Genomic DNA, 22,150 nt, shown 5'->3' with positions numbered 1-22,150 from the left:
TATACATGCATTTGGTTTCTTTCCGATCAACTCTCGACAGTAGACATCTAATAAAATTAAATATATTATTGTGCCAAAAATCCTTAGACAAATCTCTGATAATTTTTACCTATGTACAACAACAAAATTATGCCCGAATCTTACAACATCGATAAATTTACATGTATGCGTAATAACTGATCGAATCTCTTGACGCACCCTAATAACTGATCAATCATACCCTCCTGCAGAAAAATCAGGCTCATCAGGCTTAAACATCTTGGGCATCTTCAAGCTGGGGTCATCAGGATTAACCCTGGCAAGCTTCTGGTCAACCCCTCTTCTAGTGTTCGTAGCAAATTGTGAAGCCAGGATCGTAGCTCCAAGATGCTGCTCGTTTCTATGATCCTTTGATGAGCCTTCACTTTGTTCACCTTCAAAGTCATGATTCTTCGCAGACTCTGCCATGTATTTATAGTACAAGCTCTCTTTTTTCATGAGCTCCTCTGTTAAGACCTTCCTCTTGTACCGTCTCCACGCGACTTGGATGAAACAAGTCCCCCAAGTCCTCCACTGGTGCGAGTAGTATCTGAAAGCATGCTGGATTTTCTTGCTGTGGAGACGCTTGAATTGTTTTGCGACGAATTTGAGGTCTTCTGCTCGTAATGCGAAGGCTTCGACTTCGGTTAGGCACTTGACGGTTCGGGTTGAGGAGGGGAGGTGGTCTGATGAGGGGACTAAGGCCCAGGTTAGGAGTTCTTCTCCGCAGAAGTCACCGGGTTTGATTGTGATGGAGTTGAAGAATCCGGAGCGGCCACCGTTTGTTGTGGAGCTTTCTAGTTGGCCTCTGATTATGAAGAGCATTTCGTTTACTGGATCATCTTCGCGGATAATGTAGGTGTCTTTCGTGTTCAGTGAGGGGACCAGGTGTTCGCATATTGCATCCAAGAGTTGATCGTCCAATTGTGAGAAGAAAGACACCTATGTAATACACGACACGAGTAAGCACGCACTAACTACTTTTTACTTGGACAGAAGTTTTTAATTAACAGAGATTTTCTGCATACAGGGGTGCATCATTATTAATGAGATTGGAGTTAGCAGAAATCCACCAACTAACTAAAAAGTGGTTGTTAGTGTCTGTCGGTTGGTATACCGTACAAAATCCGTTTTTTGAATTTTTAGCCGTGTTATATATGAAATGGACTCACTTGGCGGACGAGGGCAAGACAGAGATGCCTTTGGATACCACGTTTAAGATCCAAAGGCAAAGATTTTACGATCTCTTCCTCATCAACTCCTCTTGTAGCTAGCCACTGATATTGAATGAATCGCCTGACACGATCTTGCAGCTCCTCGGGTAATTGACGGTGCCTCATCCATTCCTCTGTATCACTTCTCCTTACACGCCATTGTTCAAGTCTCGCGCTTGTGGATTGCATATAGGCCTTCATAATTAAGCACATTGGCGCGAAATAAGTTACAAATTATCAACTTAAAGCCTAAGTTTATGAAGTTTTGCTTGACTGAATTACCTGCATGTTGCCAATCAACAACGCGAAGAGAACCAAACCGGCAATACAAATAAAACTACTAAACAGATTCTCCCCTTTGTAAGTACCTGTCATTAAACCCTGACCATATGAACTGCATATCGAGAATCGATTTCAGTGATCATCATAATGGCTGAAACTAATTCATCATCGGAGAAGAGAAAACTAAATACTATATACCTGAGATTTTTCAAGCCCCACCAAAGGCAGTAAAAGAGTTTAGGAATAAAATTCTCCGAAGAAACCTCCTCCACAAAGGCCTCAGCAAACATCCCGAACTGAAAATCAATGGAATTTCCGCGAGGATTACAAGTAGTCATGAGCTTAGTGGTCTGTAACCAAGCATCCCGTGCAGGGCCTTCTGCAATTGTACAATCAAGAAATGACAATTCGCAAGACGGAGAGTGTGTGCCATTCCATTCCTTCTTACATTCCTGCTTCCAGCAGGCATACTGTCGCTCAACGGATAGTAGATACCATACGGCTCCAAGAACCTGAACTGACACCAATTTCAAATATTGTTCCAACTTTCTCAATACTGAAAATCGGAAAATTAACAGAGTTGATCCTCATAATAGATGGTTTGCATTAGTACAGATAGAAATTTGCTTACGTGACTTGCTAAAACATAAAGCATAAGATTATAGGCTGCTCCTGCCCAGGAAGTCTGTGCTAGAGACCCCGAGGTTTTAAGTATTTGTCGCGTTAAAGGAAAAATAGACCGAATCCGTGGAATGTACTGCAGCATTATAGCCAGAGACAACGAGTGGTTATCGCGACTAGCCGTATTATGTGTGGTTGCTGGGATCACAAACCAGATCAGGATCTGTCAAAACAAGAACGATTGTTTAACCTTAAGGCTTAAACCAAAACTTTTAAACAAAAAATTTAAAAAAAGGAGGATTTTAAAATTTTCTGAATAAAAGCAGAGTACCTGAGGCAGAGGAAATGAAGCGGCTAGATCAAAAATAAAGTCAGTTTTTAAGTACCGAATGGCAATGCTTCGTGGATCCATGACAAGCTCTCCCCTTCCAAAAACCTTAGAGTCTTTCGCAACATAAGCCAACCGAAACTTCATGGAAATGTGCATAATAGAGAAGATATCAACGACAGAGCGCCAGAAGGTGAGGAGGATCCGCATGGCTAAGTCCATGCTGATGCAGACCGACTCCGCGGTGACAGAAGGAAGCAGAAGGTAGAGAGGGTCCAAGAAAAGAGAGCCAATGCTGGTGAGCAGAAAAAAGTAGTTCCATCTCCTGACCATATCGCTTCTAGGGTCCAGAATTTGCTTCCACCAAGGGGTGGTCTCGCGATCGTAAACTAGCAATGATGGTTTCGGAATGCTTGCCAAGAGCTTTGCTGATTGTTCTAGATGTAGGTTTTTTCTTGCATTCATCTTTAGTGTTTTGTTTCTGAACATTTTAGGATTTTTTTTTTTTAAAATGAAATTGATAAAAGATGGAGTTTGTGAAGATTAAAAGGCCTCAGCAATGTTGCAGCACGCATGCATGTGTTAAGGATTTAAGGTATGCATTATGCATGCATGTTGATAATGAAGAAAATATGAGAACAAGTGATAAAGCTCGGTGGTAATTACATGCAATTCCTATTACAGTTCTTCTTCTGGGATTTGTGGATTGTTAATTGAAGATGAACAAGAAAATGATGGTAGCAGAGAAATATTTGCTTCCACTATTTTTGTGCGTAGCCATCAAATTTTCAGTTGGAAAAAACATCATATTTCTGTTCATATGTATCTGTTGTTTTCGTCATTAAAACTTGCGTATTTGAGTTTTTTTAAATACAATTCATATGATATTGCTAAAAAAAGATGAAATGGGAATTAGTGATCAGTTTTTATTAACTGTGAGTTTGAGCTAATTCCAAAGAAATGATAATCTTAGTCTACCTATACCGTTAATCACATAAATTATTTTATGAACATCTCTAAAATTGATCATCAACAACACCACACCTCTCCTAACGGCTAAAACCAATCCCAAAACGTTAACATGGATCATGGATCATCGATTATTTCTCCTTTTTCATGAAATTATATATTTATATAATTTTAACTTGAAATATATTTTAATATAACTAATCATTAAGTGTTATTTTAAATAAATTATTTTAGAAACAATCATACACCACCGAAAATTTTCTGGACATCTCTACATCGATCGGAAAGAAAGGAAAACGTCAGAAAGGAAAAACGGTGTGCGTCAATTTGTACCATTGACTCACTGTTAGCTCGTACATGATGCTTTTTCCCTTCCTTCCCTTTGTCCCCCGCGTTCCCGTCTGTTTCACATGCTGTAACTTTCAGCGTTCGTTTAGTTTCCAATATTAGTTTTTCTGTCACATACTCCCTTCACCTTTTTTTATTTGTTTATTTTGATTTTTGATCGGTTAAATTGATTATATTTTGGTTGAAATTTACATATATCATATAATTGAAAAAAATAATAAAAATTATACCATTAGAGAATATATTTTGTCTATTTTAATATTTTAATATGCAATTTTCGGTTTTAAAAATAATAAATAGATTCTTCAAAAAAAAATAATGAATGGATTGTTTATAATGTATAGTCAAAAATTGGTCAATTTGACTTCTGAAAAATTAAAATGGACATGTAAAGGGGACGGAGTAGTGTTCTTTCGGTAAGTCTACTGGGAATTATAAAATTTTATTTAGTTGATATTTAGAAATTAATTTATCCTAAAATATAATTTTATGCGAAAAAGAATTCCGCCGCTGCTCCCCCGTTTCTCTGCTCGAGCTGGAGCCACTACTTTTGACAATAAAAAATAAAATAAAACGCCAGTGCTTCCTTAACTCCTCTATGTCCTGGGCTCCATTTCATAATGTCCAAATCACGGCCCACCATCTTCTCATGGGCCATACATGTCCAATCCGGACCCACACACAAACATGGTAGCGTAATTCCATACAATGCACAACATTGCTTTGATTTAGTTAGTGTCTGTGGTTGGATTGCAAGCTGGACCCTACCACCCCTAGCCAGCCCAGACCCATTAATTTACTGACCCGGCCATTCCCATTCATAAATTTACTGCCACATAAATAAATTAAAAAAAATAGATTTTTTTGTCACCGAACTTATTATGTTTTTAGAAACTTGCCACTCAATTAATTTTTTTTTCCTTTTAGTCACTGATGTTAGGTTGAGAATTTTTTTTGCTAGGTTCGGATTCGATTATTACCATTATATTAATTTTTTGTAGTATTATTAAAATATAGTGATAACCTGTAATATTTTGATGATTTGATATATGTCTATCTTTATATATAGTACTTTTATGTACCCAAGATCGTTTATTTTCGGTGATAAGAGTTAAACACGCATTTTACAGTTTCTAAAAGTGTACTCTTATAAATTATTTTATTTTATCTTCCGAATAAAAATTTAGTGTTTGAATTTTTATACGCAAAAAGAAAATCTCATAAATCATCGAAGATTAAGTTTTCCTCTCTATTTATTTATCTTTATCTTGAAAATTATAATAAGATAAAGTTATTAAAAATTATGAGGATAAATTTAAGAGAGATTTTAGGCTGAACTAGGTGATTGAAACTTTAATAGTGAAAGATGATGCATCGTATCACTCAATTAGACTTTATTTTATCATGGAGAGCATAAATTATTTGAAGTCATTGATTCCATACTGATGATTTAATGAATTTCTATAATTCTAATTACGATTTTTCATGATTTTAATATTATATCACCTCATTTTATGTTATTATTACTATATACAAAGATATAAACATACATCATATTATCAAAAAATTATATACTATCACTATGTATTAATGATGCGACAAAAAATTATCACAATACTAATAATCATATCCGAACCTAAGTTAGTGACTAAAGACAAATCTAAACATAACATCAGTGACTAAAAGGAAAAAAAATTTAGTTGAATGACAAGTTTCTAAAAACATAATAATTTCGGTGACAAAAAAATCTATTTTCCCTAAAAAAAACAAGACAGAAAGAAATAAAAAAGCCCAGCATTGCTTGTTTAGCACACTAATGAAATATGTGTGCAGTACACTCTTAATTCTCCCCCCTTTGTTTATATTCATTGGATGGTTTGACAAATCTCTCTCAGTTGTTGAATTGCATAATGCATGTTATGTTGTGTTGTTTTCACAATAAAAGCTCCAAACTACATCTGGATAGAGATGTCACTCTGTTTCATTGGTGGTTAGACTTCTTGTTCGCCCATCTTTAGCTTCCATTCACATTTTCGCACTACCAACCGTGTGTTATAAAACTTCGGTTTTCTTATGTTGTGCCATGAGCACATGCTAAGCGCGAAAATTTTTGTGTTTAGAGATTTTGATTGGTTCTTACTTCTTAATAATGTTGACGACCCCTGCAAATATACCAACCACATCAATCAGAATGATCTAAATACAAAAATTTCCACGCTTAACATGTGCCCATGGCACACACTAGACAAACCCATAAAACTTTACCTTGTTGACTAATCACTTTTAGAAAATGAGTGTAATTTATTTCTTAAAAAAAATGTAAATGTGAAATAGCATACGTATAGATTTTGTTTCACTTTTAAAATAAGGCACATGCATATTTTACCGTTTTGAATTTTATTTCAAGAACGGAATACACACATGCGACTTTATTACAACCTATTACCCATGCATGAATGTGGCGATTAAGTTTTATTATCCCACAAACATTGTTGGTTTGACGTTTATTTTATTTGCTGGATAAGTTATGCAAGTGCTTTTCGGTAAAGTACAAGAAGAGTATGTGTTGTGGATGTAATTACGTCACCATCCATGTTGAAAAGAGCTTATTAGAAAGCTTTGAGCCCGAAGTCACACTAATCAATGTGTGACACATACAATTGTTTATTAGGTAAGAGTCGATTTATATCTATGTCCTCTCAATTATTCACAACTATCTGGATCAGTAATGTAGGTGTATGGATTCAAGTAGCTGAATCTATCCTATCCAGAGCGGCACTAACATATCTTATAATATACATGTACATTATATAGGTGTAACCATCAAATAGCATGACCAAGTTGAGATGATAACCACAAAATCTAAACAAAGCTCAACGGTGCATATTTGACTGTCCATGCAAAGGCGATTGATCTCTCACTAATAAAATGTCAATCCGGTCATAGTCTTTTTCAAAAAGGGAGTCAGTCAAATCATGCCTTCCAAATCTAAAATACATTGATCCAGATACAACTTCTTAATTATTCTCGAAAAATCATGATTTCTTGGTGCATTTGATAAGCATACTTGTCTTTATAAACTGAATTAAAGTTTCCATGCTATTCGACGTGAAACTGAAATGTTATGGTGTAGGTTCGAGTACACACAAGCAGGGTACAGCCATCATAGACGAGCTAAGGGTACAACCATAAGTAAATGATTGGAAGAGGCCAATTATTAGCCTGGCAGGAGAAGATGAACATGATAAATGTAGTACGACGACCAAAGCTAGATAAGCATGAGCCAGACGTAAAAAAGAGGCCAGTGTTATAAACGAAAGACTTGCTATTTACATGTATAGTATTTTTCAAATCTTCAGTACATTGATGTGGAATGTACATCCATCGCCCTTTTGTTGACTTTACGCATAGAGATATCAGGATATTTATGCGTAGATGTCAGGTTGATGCTCAATGCATTGGCTACAAACAATCAGGCACGCCGCATTGAATTCAACTTTGAGCATTTTCTTCAGAAACCAACATGCCGAAAGGGTGAAACTGAAACTGAACAACCTGCAGAGTGTTTGCATATATAAATATAAACGAAGCGGTACTCGTTTGGCCTTATCTACAACGTAAATGCATTTGTTACAAAAATAGAGCCTTCACAATATTGCACTTGGCAGACAATGTTTCAACCAAAATATACATCTATAGTACACCAAATGTCCACCTGCTCTTCTCTCCCACACATCGGAGAATTTCAAATTATATTTTCCGTTGAACTGTTTATCAACTGTCTGTTCCTTTAGAAAACTTAAGTTTAAATACAAGTCATAATCTACTCTTAAAATTGATGTAAAATCTGGAATAAAACATAACCCTAATCTCTTCCGGCTCCGGCTCCCCAGAACACAATCCTACAAAGTATATACAATTTGGTTTATGTCAATATAAGTTCTGTGGAAGGCGCACATTTCCCCTTGTGTTCTTGACAGATCTTATTTAAGCAGACTTATACTCTCAAATCTCAATTCCTCTCCTACATCTAAATTCCTTCAGAAAAAATTCTCACAAATGTTAATCTCCTCCCTCTTCATATTTTTATATTCTTGACCTACATATTATATCATCCAACTAAATGAACTGCCGGAAGCCGGAAGCCGGAAGCCGGAAGCCAGAAGCCACAAGAATCTGATGTTGGTCAAAGTAAACAGAAAACCACTGCACCATCATGCATGATTATTTTATATTACATGAAAGTTGGAACATTAGGTTTTCCACTTCTGCAGCCTAAAGTGACCAGAAATATTAGTGTACAGAGTTGGTGAACATAAAGCTGCCAGATAGTACCCAATTCCACAATAGACAACGCTCAACTTTTTGTTGCCCATAATAAAAAGTGAATATATATTTAAAAATCAATATATTACATGTTTAATATAAGTGTAAAGTATGCAATCTATATCCATCATGAAGTACTGGAGATGGAACGTCATATATCTTAAAATTGAAAGAAGCACAATTCACAAATTGGCCAGTTCGAAATCAAGTAGCCACGCTGCTACTGCTATTACATTCCTTGTTATAATTGAGACTATCCTAGGACAGATTATTTAGTACGAATCATCACAGGATATTATGCAAGCTAATCCTGATTGTACATAAACAATTCAGGTCTTCTATTGCAAAATTGTAGGTTGGCCTCAATGAGGACTCATAAATATACCTAGAGATGGATTACAGACCTAAATACAAGTAAATGTGAAATACATCTGATGGTACAAACATTTAATGAACTAAAAGATTGATATACTACGATTGGCATAAAATTGCCGTGTTAAAATCTTATTCAAAAATCAAAACTAGAATACAAAAACACATACTTTTCTGGGAACGTCACCATGAAAAGGGGCTTGCTCCCAACAAAAAAACTTCATTCTCCACATCTTTGACCCACTGGCAGACCCGGTTGCATGTCTTTATAGCTAGTGCCTACAATCCAAATTCAATAGGGTTTAGCAACACCCAGTTAGAAGTCAAAAGCTACAGAAAAAATTAAGCTCTGGTTTCCCAAGCTAATCGTTCAAAAAACATATCAGTTTTTATCAGAAACAATAAATGGGAATAAAACAGATTATTAAAAACATGTACGTTCTTTTTCATTGTAGAATTTGAAATTTTATAAGTGCAGTCCTTCAAGTAATAAAAGAACTATAAAAACCGTTCCACGTGCTAAGCCAGGGATGTTTCTTCTTTCTATCTTGTTCTGTTCCAATTTTAAACCAGAGATATTCCTCCCAAACACTTCGATTGCATCATTGCAAAAGATGAAACTTGCTGGGAAGTTTTGTGAGTAAAGAATGTGAACCAGAAAAATTGAGTATCACATGAAAGTGAGATGTTCAACCTAAAATTCAGTCATCGGGTAAAAGATAGGATCTTCTGATGTAAAATGATTGATATTCCGATTGACAATTCATTTGATATTCAATGATAATATGCAATGATTGGTAGTTGGCATGATAAATGTTAATATTTTGATTGATAAACTCCGACACTAATTTATGTACAAGTAAAGAAAATTAATTCAGCAGGTGAAATGGTTTTTCCATTTGGAAAGAGATAAATATTGAAATGAAGATGCTCAAATTTTAACCAGAAACCAAGGTATTAGGGCACTGTGGACTGTGCCACTATTGGACCTTGAAATTGAAATATTGATATGGCAACCACCACTATAGGACAGTGTTTACACATAAACTTGTAACTCTACAAATATAGGCTTTTGCTTAAATGGAAGCCAAAATAAAGATTGAAACTAGAAACCCTCTCCCTCTTCCCCAACATTGACCCCATCCCCGCATAAACACAAAGCCCAATTACATATGTATGTATGTATTCTGTTTTTCATTTTCAAATCATCACTCCCTCACTCTGTCTCTCTCTCTCTCTCTCTCTCTCTCTCTCTCTCTCTCTCTCCAGAGTTATATCATCCTTTCTATTTACAATGCACTAGTCATACAAGATATCTAAAGGATTTGAAATGAAGAAGATGCTGAATTTCTGGAAGATATGGTGGAGTTAATTGTGCAATGTGTCAGTTACAAAACCGAAAGGGAGGAATTGTTGGGACAAAATATCTCGGTACAAGTATAAATTGAAAAAAGTTTTGCAGGTTGAGGTTGAGGTAGGCATGAATAAGATATTAGAGTGTGTAAAGACTAAAGAGTGGGTTATCTCTCCAATATCACTCAGTTACATGTATGTGGAGAATCGAGTGATCTCTCGAATATCACCTAGTTATGTGGTCAAGGATTTATCTATAAAAAAATTAATTAGTTATTCTAATTATAAAATCTCGTGGCAGCCTGTATATATATAATTCTATGTATATATTATATACATAAAGAGGAGGCCATACCAGGTTCATAACCGTTACACCACCTCTGCTTGTAATTATGCATTCTCTAGTTAACTCAAATTGGGTTCCTGGAAATTATTGCTCCCATTGGACCATTTGTATGTCCTTTTCCAAATATTAGTTCATGATCATCATCTGATTCTGCCTTTTACTGATTTATGTCCAAGTAAAATTGACTGATCTTCAACTTCTTAACCTTAGTAATTGTCTAATATAATGATAAAAAAACCTGCGAACTGAGGTCGTCATACTCCAACAAACAGCTAAAAACTACAGCAATGAGAATCTTATGCCCTTTGCCCTCCATTTGCAACCATATCATTTTCAATTAACAGGCATCTATGGACAGGTTGGTGGATGATGTCTGTTCTGAAAACCCCCAACCCCCCCCCCCCCCCCCCCCCCCCCCCCAAATAAAAAAAAACACAAACGCACATTCATTTCAATATTAGGTCATCTAAAGTATTTGAGAGGATTCAAGTTCTTGATTCTATTAAATTTTTTGGCGTAATATCATGGATGTTGGAGCTTTTCATAATTCATTAGAAAATGACAAGTCTTTATTGTTAATGTTTTGTATTATCTGTCCTGTTTTCGTATGTGTGATTTTCCAGTAGTGTGGTGTTACAGCATAAATCGAAATTTATGGTGTATCCGGATTTGACAAAAGAAGAATCCAAACTCATTGGCCCAAATGCAACAAATTTTTGGTGATGCACAAAGTCCAACACATGCCCCAAAAGATTATGATTTGCAGATTTTTATCATTTTCATAATAGGATATTTGTTTTGTTTATTAATAGTATTATTCGATAGGTCTTCGATGCTTATGTCTCTTATAGTTAATATTGTTCGGTATGTGTAACCTCCATTCCAATTCTCAGGGTGTTGCAAGTTGGTTCTGATTTTGATGCCAAAGGGTCATTTCTCGTAGGAGTTTAAATTTAATAAAAACTAGCCACAAACTTCAATGTGAGACCAAATCCAAAACAAGTACTGGTTTTTGGTTTATACGAAATTGAAAGATTACCTCAAATCCTATCAAAAATCTGAAATGAAATCCAAAATGTATATATAACATATAGCCACTAATCACTATAAAACTCTGTGGGGGTCGGATAACTTATATAAATTAAAGTCATTTTTCAACCTAGCTATATCTATCGTTTTCATTTGTGCCTGGCTTGCATTCGACTAGATAGCTGCCGACTTCTATTTAACCCCGTAATATCCCTCCAGGGCTTTATTTAACCCAGTTACCATTATATATCTCTCGGTCGGCTTGCTTGATGGGTAGCCAAACCAAAACCCAAAACTACATATATGCATTACGTATTATATATTTCCAACACCCAAGGAGTGGCCTGATAATTCTGAAAAGAATGGTAAAAGTTTTAGAAGAGTTTGAATTTGAGGGTTCAAATCCTGAAAAAGCCAAACATTTCTCGGAAGCCACCTACCAGTGCAAGCACTCAGGTATTTGGGTCTAGTAGGGTGATCCACACAAACCACACCCGGGGTTCACTTGTAAGAACTATAATTACTGTGTATAAAGCAAGAAACATACCTTGTCTGCTAGAGGATCAAATGCTGCATAAAGTTCAAAATCCTGAGTAACCCAACAGAGTAAAACTGCCACATACAGAAATAATATATTAATTTTTAATTAAAATTATTAAAGTGGAAGCAAAGAAACGTATAAGAATTCATATAGAAAAGCAATTAAATTTAGTCCATTAAAGCACAATCTGGGTGTAGGTATCCAAATACACATTCACCACTTCAAGTCCAAGCAAGGTTGTATATGGCCCTAAATTAATAAAGATTCTTCAAGTCACAACCCTATGGTTTGTATCAACAGTATACTATGCTATATGAAGTTATAGTACTAGAACTCTCTAGACAACAAATGAAATTGATTCTAAAATAGCATTACGTTAGCCAAAGATTTTGACCTCTACTAAGGAGGTAAAATAAAGTAAAAATCATGTAAGAAATAATATAAAACCATCAGAATATACAATAAGTACTTTTACATTCCGCCAAGTAGGATTCTAAATGGATAGGAAGACACTTTCTAAAGGTCACAATAGCCACGTTTCTATAAGCGGGGATTGGAATAGTATTTAATTAACTTTTTATGATAAAAGCGTACGGATGGGATATCATGACGGGAAGTCATCATATTATGATTCTCATGTAACTTTATGTTGTAGAGTGCTGGTTTTATAGTAGTAAGTAGTAACACATTTTATATAATATTAACTGTAAAATCTGATTGTATTTTTTTTGTTAATAAATGATCGAATTAAGTCCTAAATTATCTGCAAATGTACACATCTGCTTATATTTATGTTATGTTCACATCCATACCAGTTACTTTTTATATTAAGAGAAAATAGAAGGAAAATGGATGATATATAGGCTGTATCGCTTGTGTTCTACATGGATAATCAATGATGCCAGTTATTCACATATGTTTTGTTGCAAAAAAGCTTTGGAAGCAAAAGTTTGAAAAAACTGCGATTTAAGCTATTATCAAGAAGATAACGAACCTTGGGGAAAAGACTGACCAACTACAGCTGTATTATAATTATACAATAATACTATTTTTGTTGTTTTCAGATCCCTGTCGTTTACTATTACTTTAATTTAAATCAGTAATACTTGATATAAGTTCGATCATTTTTAACTTTCAACTCCAAAAATCTATCTTATTAACTTTTGTTAAAGCATTTTCTAATGATTCAAAATAAGCAACAATTATTGTTGTAGTTTATATATTTTTTAATATATTGATTGGAATGTATTAGGGCCGCGCTCAAGAGAGAACCAATCCTTAAAATAGAATCTTAGAACCACAAAGGTTCTTCTGCAGAACCCAAAATTTCAAATAGTTTTTCACGATCTAAATCTAAATACATGTCTTTTACATCGTTGCATGCGTTCAAATTAATTTCGAGATATAATACATAAACACGACATTTTTTGCATGTGCAATTCTACTGCACCCTAATTAATACTAGGAATAAGGCTAAGGTTCTAAGGGTTCTTAGGCTAGGGACCATAAAATATATGTTCCTCTTAGAACCCTTGGCCTAAGAACCCTTAACCTTATTCCTAGTAGCATAACTCCACATACAAAAAATGTCGTGTTTATGTATTATATTTTAAAATTATTTTTGAACACACACAACGATGCAAAAAACATGTATTTAGATTTAGATCCTATAAATCTATTTAAAATTTAGGGTTTTGCAGCAGAACGTTAATGGTTCTAAGGTTCTATTTTAAGGATTGGTTCTCTCTTGAGCACGACCTTATATTAGTAACAGCTCGAAATTAAAATAGATAATTAACTATATCATATATAATTGTTTATCTAAAAATAATTGTCTTTCTTACTACTAGTATATAAATAAATGAATCATAAAATCGAAAACACATCCTTGCATCAACCCACAAACATAATTTACGCCTTGTCGTACCCAATTTATGTAAATTATCGTGCCACGTACCATATCGACTCACAATCCGTGCACGATGATACATACATTGGAATCTTAGTAAGATGACTAAATAATGTGTACTTAAGGCGTGCTAATAGTAAGGTTTTCCTATAGTACTTGTTATCGCATTACTTCATCAAGCTCAATATTCTCCAAAATTCTCAATAATAATTTATTAATGATCAACTAAACTCCAGAGTTAATTATTTCCTAAAACAGGAGATACTGCCGCGTGCCTAATGATATCTTGCGAGAGTGGTGCCTCTGCTTAATATAGTGCCAGGTGGTGAGATCTAAGAAATCTTAGATAGGGAAAAGATAATTAGTTTATCAAGCAGGTCATCAGGTGTCCAATGAGAGTCTAATGAGTGGCCTGGGTGCAGAGAAAGAAGAAGCCCAGTCAAGAAACGTTTTCTAAGAATTTATATATCCTCAAGACTTTGATTGGCTACAATTAAACGTGTAAGTTGAAGCCTACAACATCAAGTTTCATAGCTTCATAATGGCAGTGACTGAGCCATTGAGAAAATGACATTATGCCATGAGACTGTAAAAGATTCAGACAAAGGACAAGTTTACATCAACTCCGAAGTAATCAACAATTTTGTCATAATAAAATTGTATCATGCTGTCGAAAAACTAGCAGTTCATGTATAAGAAGTACAAGTAAACTTAAGTTTATCTTGGAATATGAGTTCTTTACCATAGTTATTGTCCCTTCTAAACTGGGTTTTGTGCGGACCAAGTTCTCTATCATGCATTGACGTATACAGCTTCTGATATGCTCTATATAATCTGACAAAAAAGACAAGTGACACGATTAACAGAAGCTTCTAGAGAACATTGGGCATAGTGCAAGTCACTATCATGCTACCTTTTCTGTTGTTTAGGAGTATTAATTGGTGATGAGAACTCAGAAGATACATATTGATCCAAATATATACTGCGGTAAATGAAGTGCCAGAGTCCGCAAGGACCACCTAACAGTGCCTTACACCTGTCTGCAGAGTCTGGTGGAGGTCTAGGCTGACCTAAATGAGATGACAAAGATCCAGAACGAGGGGATGGATCAACAGGCAAATCCTCAACATGCATGCCACCATCCAACATCGACCTCTGAGCTTCATTAAGAACATTTGACTTCAGAAGGACCATCTCGATTCGGATCCTATAAAAAGAAGTCAACACTGGACAGTTATAATTAAACGAAGCCTCGCCTTCATACAAATAATTAATCACAAAACAAAACCAGTCGTGAACATGACATTCACGTTTCACATGGAAAATTTAAAATACTTGAAAGAGGATGCAGTGACCATTATATGATTCAGCAATTCATACAGTAGATTGACAAAATCAATTAAATATACCTCCAATCTTTTAGACGATAAAATGCATCTGGATTAGCAGTGAGCAGCATTAAATATGTATCAGCCTGGTACAGAAAACTAAAAAACTTAGTACTTGTATTAATTTGTAAAAATAAGACACTTTCTCCGCACAACAATAATAATAATTATTATTATTATTACTATTATTATTATTATTATTATTATTATAGCTATAATTAAATAAACGCTCATTATGCCTGAGAAGATGATCCTCAAATCCAGCATACTCACATCAAGATAATATACATATGCATATAAAAATGCCATTGGATTGTATCTCGGAAGACAGATTGGGGAGAAAGATTCTGATGTCCTGCAATAAAACAAAATTTATGTAAGATGGACTATCCTATGAGTCATAGATTTTAGAAGGGATTATAAAATAATAAAATTAAGACAGAAATCAATATGGAAAAAAAAATCTTAACATCACCAAGACACACGTCAGACTAACAAATATGTGGGGCTGTACCTGTTCCGCGGTAGAGATAGTAAATTTTAAGATTTAGAGGACCTTCCAGGGAAAATTATGCAATGATATACGCAGCAGATTCGATATTGACCCGGATAAAAATGACAGAAAACAGAAAAGGATAAGTATGAAAGAGCAAGCAAAAAAATCCAACCATCTGAGCGGAAGATAAATTGGTTGGATTTAACAAATAGCAATTATTAGGCTGAAGCTATAATTTTGGACACCATATATACTGGTTCAGATCATTACATATATTTTATGCACTAATCTTCACGGTTTAGATACCATTGAATACAGATACTATCTAATAAAAGACGTACCAAATTCATATTGTACGCAACTGGGAGATAAAGTGGACTTAATTTGTATTTCATCAATAACTGTGTATCCCATAGGAAAAACTATAAAAGCACGGGGATCATGCAAATATTAAGCACGCAGAACCAGCAATTACTACTCACAGATGTGTTTTGGTAGTTAAAATAAATGGGCCATAAAATCAAAATTTGATCATTTACCTTGCTAATACAGTTAATCAAATATTAAAACTGGCTATACTTCTTTATCAATTATCATATAACTTAGAGGTTGTGCTTTTGAAAAAATTCAACATACATTGAAGGAATTTGAAAAATGAGCACTGCACTATATTTTACTTGCCTAAATGATTCAGATGACATCACAAAGTTGGCAAGCAAGAGCATATCATCAGGATGAAGAGATGCTTTTTGTGCCCCAACCAGACTGATGACCTGCATTTGAAAATGAATTCGGAAGATGCTCTAACCCTCAGAATAGCATTAAAACGATTAACAGGGAGTATATAGAAGGGGGGGAAACCTTGTGTTTACACATTAATATTGCGAAGAGGACGCCTGACTCAGCAACATCCTGCAATATGGCACCAGCAGCTTGCCTTGTTGGATAAGCAAGGGGAAGACAAGAGTAGGCATGGAGGAAAGTGGCGGGGTTCCTAAATCAAGTATTAGCTGATCTTCTTAAATACAAAAGTTATTTAATCCCAAAAAACTGGCAATAATAGAACATAATTTGTAATGAGTACACTAGCTGATTTCACCAATATTTGAATCCTATACGTACTAATTGTCTATGATTAATGGGTGTCAGACCCTATGAGACTTAAATTTAAAATTAACAGAGATTAAAATAGCCTATGTAGTGCAAAGGCCTAAGAGACTACATATCATAGATAGAACAACAAAAGACTTTAAGTTTTTTAATATATCACTAATTCAAATAAATTTGTACTTCTGATGTCAACATATTAGGTGGTGACCTGCAACAATCTTGGCTAATTTAGAAAGGACTTTTTTAGCAAGTTTATCTAAAAATAGCTTTAGGTTCTTAACTCTTATACGCTGTTGGCTCGTTCAGAAATAGCCAATGATTGTTCAAATACATTGTCCCTTCGAAAAGGTATTAATTATAATTATATATTCACTAACTGGTCACTGAAAACCGAAAATTAGGGCAGAATCATGTAAATCATTTAACTTGAAGATAAACTTTTGAACAATTATGATTACATCTAGCAGACCCTTAATTAAATTTGTAACTAGCTAGCTTTTAGAAGTTTATAGAGCATGTACACAACAATTGGGGTAAAAAGAAATTGGGATTACAAGGTACCAGAAAACCAAGTCTTGATGTGGTGATATGGCACAAGATTTGTACTACAAAATAATTTTGTTTGGATATTAACTAATAGGAATCGATGCTAATAAAAATGATATAAAATTTATTTGATGTTTTTTTCACATTCAAATATCAAAATAAGGACCACAGCAGTAGAGAAAAGAAACATACCAACTATATGAGTGGATGAGAGAAGAGAATACAGCATCTGTTCCCCCAAGCAAAGGCGTCATATCAAATTTAGGATTCTTCTCGAAGCATCTATTTATAGACTTTGTCAGAATAAGTATCATCTGTATTGATAAAAGTCAAGGCAGTAAGAAACTACCATCCATCTCCTGCATACATGTGTAACTAAAAACATGTCCACTTTCTAGTATAATGAAAGCATTTTGCTATTAAACTTACGCAACATAACAAATCTATTCCAATTCCAGAATAATACACTGCTATACTAAAGATTTAATTCTTTTGAATACAAAACAATTCATTTTTAATTTATTCTATTTGCTCATGTAAAATTTTATTATATTTGGGTTTTTGAAAATTTAGAAACATAGAGGCATGAGCATTGTCATATATGTCATAACACATCCAGGAGGGAACTCAAAGGTTACAAAAGAAGACAGCAAGGACTCGAATATAGCAACACGAGTACGTGGATTCGCCAACATAGAGCCCTGGATGCGGTATGTGGCACAAATTATACATTAATATGTATATACTCTTTTTACATGCATATATAGAATTTGTATATTTTAAGTTTTTTAGCCACTCAACTTCATTAGTAACAACTAACAAGTATTAAAGTTTTGTCCATAATATTTATTTTGGTTGTAAATTGTATTGTTAAACATAATGTTTAGCATGTCAGATTTTAAAAGTATTGAAGTACAAAATGGGTTTAAAATTTAAATCATTGTTTCAGAATTTATCATGGCTGACGTGGCAGGTGTCACGTTAGTACTTGCTGGCGTGGAAGTGACGTCATGCTGACGTTGCAGTGACGTTACAGCCTGGGTGGGCCCCAGTGCTGACGTGGCAGCTTGGGTGGACCCGGGTGCTGACGTGGCAGTGGCGTCTGGGTGGGGTCATATTACTGACGTGGCATTTGGGTAGAAAGTGTAAGTTTTGGAAAATTGATGACAAAACTAGGGGGTGCATATTGTAAGTTTTAAAAAGTAGGAGGAGATATTTGATCATCTGCAAACTAGTTTTTAGGTTTTTAGGCTAATAGTGGTTTGTATTTGAGCATCTCCCTATATATATATGTGTGTGTGTGTGTGTGTGTATTCGAAGGCTTTGAATTTAGGGTTAAAGAATTTAGGATAAAAGCAGATTGGGTAGGGTTTTGGGGTGGGCTGCCTCGTTGGGCTTGTGGCGGACGTGTTGGTGCCCCAAGTCCAGCGCCATTTTGCATATTGACACGCAAACTGACGAGTTAGACACGTACTTAGCCATGTCTCCGAGTGGGCTGCGACATGCATTTGGCATTACTGTAAAATTCAACTCACTTAAAGTTGTCTCTCAGTTAAATGGAGCTTAGATAACCCTTAACAATTTTTATTTGGAGCTCATGGCTTCACAAGCTATGTTTTCATTTTCTTGTACATAATTTTTAAATTACAAAAAAGCCCATATGCTTATGAGGAGCCATCGAGGGGAAAATGTTCTTCACTCATTACTTTAAATTTAGGTTAAGAACGGAGAATAAAAGAAGAATCATAGGTCAGTAATGGGTCCACTTATTATTGGGAAAAGGGTGAGAGGGTTGTAGTGGCTGCAATACCTTATTACTATATATATTTAACTTTACTACTTCAAAAAATGTAAACACTAATTTTAGAAAATGTAAGGAAACATGTGGGAATGAGGGAGTACCTGGCCATAAAGAAGTTCCAGTTGTTCATTGAGAGATTCATGAGGTTCTTCTGTACAGCTTATGCAAACTAGATATATTGGTCCTTTAACAAGAAAAACCACCTGAAATGCGAGGATATTTTAACACATGAGCTTTTATCGGTCAATTTAAAAAACAATACACATATCCAGCCATATACTTTATCCCCAATCCCAATTTGCAGGCACTGTATTCCAAAGACAAAACGAATCACCTTTTACAGATTATCAATTACATATAAACACAAGGCATTTTAAGTTCACAATAACCATTACTGCTTCCTAATAATCCACGTTAAAAATAGAAAATGGCCACTGTTCCTTAAATTAAGCATGCGATGAAAGAACAATAAGAACATCAACTGGGAGCTTCTGGAATTTAATTGATGGCTTCAGTACCTCATAAATTTATTTATAGAAAATCGACACAAATCAGTTGTCACAAAATTTTAAATCAATAGTGTTGCACTGCCCATTTTCAGGAAAAAGGAAAAGTAAATGATGAGGAATACTTTCTGTTTAAAAAAATTTACATAGTTCATTTACTGAAAATAACATATATATGTAGCTTTTTCAAGTTCATTAAAGTATATGCATGATATTAACTGACCTGGTGTTTTCCTGCCCTAACCAACTTCACACGATCACCCCTGAAAAGAGAACAGCATAGGAAACTGAAAATGCATTTTATCTACCTAAAACTCAAAATATAATTTTAAATATTAGCAGGAACTATTGGAAGTACCCATTCTCCACAAAGGAAATGATGGCTTGCAAAGTTGCTGAAAATCCTGCTAGTCTGTGTTCATCTCCATATCTTCAAGTAATTAAAAAAGATACTTATCAAGTTCATTAATCATGAAAAAAATATAGAAACACAAAAACTACATATGTTGGTGCAGAATCTCCCAGAAGAAGATTATAGACCTCGAGTATATTGGTTTTCCAGAATGGCTTAATACAAAGAAATGCTTTTTCCTTTTCCTCCATGATACAGAAGCATCATCCTGCATTTCAGTAATGAATCAGTGACTAAAAGCTGCATCATATACACCATATTAGATAATTTGCCAACCTTATTGATAAGAGATCAAGGGAAGTAGGGAAGAAAAAAAAAGGAAAAACATTCCAAGTTCTAAACACAACAAATTCATTTCAATATGCCAGTATCTTAATAGAGTTGCGGCTTATAACATCTTATCAAAAAGCTAGGTCTAAATGCACAGTGGCCGTGAGAAAAACCCCTACTCTTAGGTTGCCATCACAAATGGAATATAAATGGGGAGAAAGGAATGAGATCGGTACTCTTATTCAGGGAAAATGTTTATATTTTCACTACTTCCCTCATACCTTTCCAAACAATTTAAACTATAAATTTATCCCACCAACTTTGGGAGGAATGCTCCATTCTCCTTCTTCCTTATTTTTCATACAATCTTCACCGTAAAAAATTTCTCATCTCTCATCATTGTCACTAGTTTTTTTACATTCTTTCTTTCTCAATAAATTTTGTTCATAATATTTCATTCCATTCCCTCCTCATTCTGTAATTTCCATTCTCCTGTGGACACAACCTAGTGAAGAAATGTAGAAAGATTCTAATTTTTAATAAATACGGAGTAATACAATTATTGAAGTAATGGAATTGTAATTACAAAACTCCATGCTTAAGTTCCTAGTTCTAATCATGCTTAAACCTTAAGTCCTAAGCTACTTCTATAAAGCACAGTACTATACAAATAGGCACATCAAAAACCCAGCACAATGTTCATTAAACTTCCGCTTAAAACTAACACTGCATTTCTACATAAAAAGTTCTAAAACATATCACTACGTAAATTAACTGAAAAATTAAAACAAAAACATCAGATAGTGAATCAAACTCACTTCATTAACATGTCGTTTCCCTGGAACCCACTCCGAATCCACACTACCCCCAAAAGAGCCACTCCTTATACCTCCCTCACCTTGATCAACCTCATCACCACTAATCTCCTCGATACCGGAACCACTCACACCACTACTACTACTCGTCCCTTTCCCGCCCGCATATCCACTACTACTCGGACTCCCCTGCCCTTCCACTTCCCCTTCCACATCCGAGCTATTCCTCCACAACACTCCTTCCCCTCGCGACACCGAATTCTCGACTTCCACATCGGAACCAGACTTCTCAACTGCTCCTACTTCTTCCACTTGCGAATGCGCATCGGAAGGCAATGTATCACCGATTCCGTGATGAGGAGGTGGAATCGGGGGCTCCGGGAGAGGGGAATTGCGGTGGTTGAGTGAGATTGAGGTTAATTGACCTTCAATTGCGTCGAGAGATTGGTCGATTGAGGTGCTAGGGTTAGGGTTTTGATCGGTGGAGTCGTGCTCTGATGAGGAGGAGTGAGCATCGTCGGATGACATTGGAGTGAAGAGAGTTGTGTGTATGGGGAGAAATCGAAGAAGTGGAAGCAGAGAAGAAGGGTAGTTGAGAGAAGGGAACAAGAATTGGAGTGTGTGGAATTAATATATTCGGGTCAAATAAATGACCGGGTCGGTCTCATCGTAATTGTTCAGCTATATTTGATGGGTCCGGGTCCAACTGTTTTTGTTAAACTGGGAAAAATTCTATAATATTTGATGACTTCGCTGGACCTGGACGGAATAATGATGTTTGTAGCGAAGTTCAGTATGATCGTAGCCGATTGTATTGAAAAATGGGGGGTTGGCCCTAAATAACCAAATTTGGGGTGATAATGCCCCAAATATCAAAATACCCAATAAATGGCCCTCACTAACCATTAGTGACGCACATGGTGTAGCGTCTTGGTTTTTTTTAACCAAAACGCTACATCGTGTAGCGTCTTAAGTTTTGTTTTTTATTAATAAAATAGAAACGCTACTTTCAAAAGCGTTTAGTTTCCGTGGTTTTTGTTCAGAGGGGACATACAACCAAGACGCTAGACTTCTAGCTTTTTTTTTTTTATTATTCATTTAACTAAACACGCTAGTTAAACTTGCGTTCATGTTAGTTTTAAAATCAAAT

The 22,150-nt window shown here is 35.2% G+C and overlaps 2 protein-coding genes across 3 annotated transcripts; both read right to left on the bottom strand.

The window, feature by feature from the left end:
* Positions 1-41: 41 nt before the first annotated feature.
* On the bottom strand, positions 42-3,166 carry LOC108208798 (probable cyclic nucleotide-gated ion channel 16). The gene is made up of 6 exons (XM_017379329.2): positions 2,467-3,166; positions 2,146-2,358; positions 1,713-2,026; positions 1,515-1,626; positions 1,191-1,427; positions 42-960 (listed from the first exon to the last, which is right to left on the bottom strand). Exons 1-6 carry the CDS (start codon positions 2,950-2,952, stop codon positions 211-213), a joined length of 2,112 nt encoding a protein of 703 aa, XP_017234818.1. The 5' UTR covers positions 2,953-3,166; the 3' UTR covers positions 42-210.
* Positions 3,167-7,194: 4,028 nt separating this feature from the next.
* On the bottom strand, positions 7,195-21,705 carry LOC108208799 (vacuolar fusion protein MON1 homolog). Of its 2 annotated transcripts, XM_017379332.2 has the most exons (15): positions 21,004-21,656; positions 20,044-20,123; positions 19,862-19,933; positions 19,727-19,766; positions 19,099-19,200; positions 17,389-17,510; positions 16,402-16,534; positions 16,222-16,313; positions 15,318-15,399; positions 15,066-15,130; positions 14,570-14,863; positions 14,399-14,490; positions 11,754-11,818; positions 8,649-8,757; positions 7,195-7,335 (listed from the first exon to the last, which is right to left on the bottom strand). In XM_017379332.2, the coding sequence occupies exons 1-14, from the start codon at positions 21,526-21,528 to the stop codon at positions 8,662-8,664; spliced, it is 1,860 nt and encodes a 619-aa protein (XP_017234821.1). In that variant the 5' UTR covers positions 21,529-21,656; the 3' UTR covers positions 7,195-7,335; positions 8,649-8,661. The 2 variants fall into 2 exon arrangements, with proteins under 2 accessions (XP_017234821.1, XP_017234819.1); XM_017379330.2 differs by lacking the exon at positions 7,195-7,335 and having other exon boundaries at positions 8,402-8,757; positions 21,004-21,705.
* Positions 21,706-22,150: the final 445 nt, after the last annotated feature.

Source organism: Daucus carota, chromosome 2 (assembly GCF_001625215.2).
Source record: "Daucus carota subsp. sativus chromosome 2, DH1 v3.0, whole genome shotgun sequence".
NCBI lineage: Eukaryota > Viridiplantae > Streptophyta > Magnoliopsida > Apiales > Apiaceae > Daucus > Daucus carota.
Note: the sequence above shows the minus strand (reverse complement) of the source record. Positions and strands in the feature narration are given on the sequence as shown.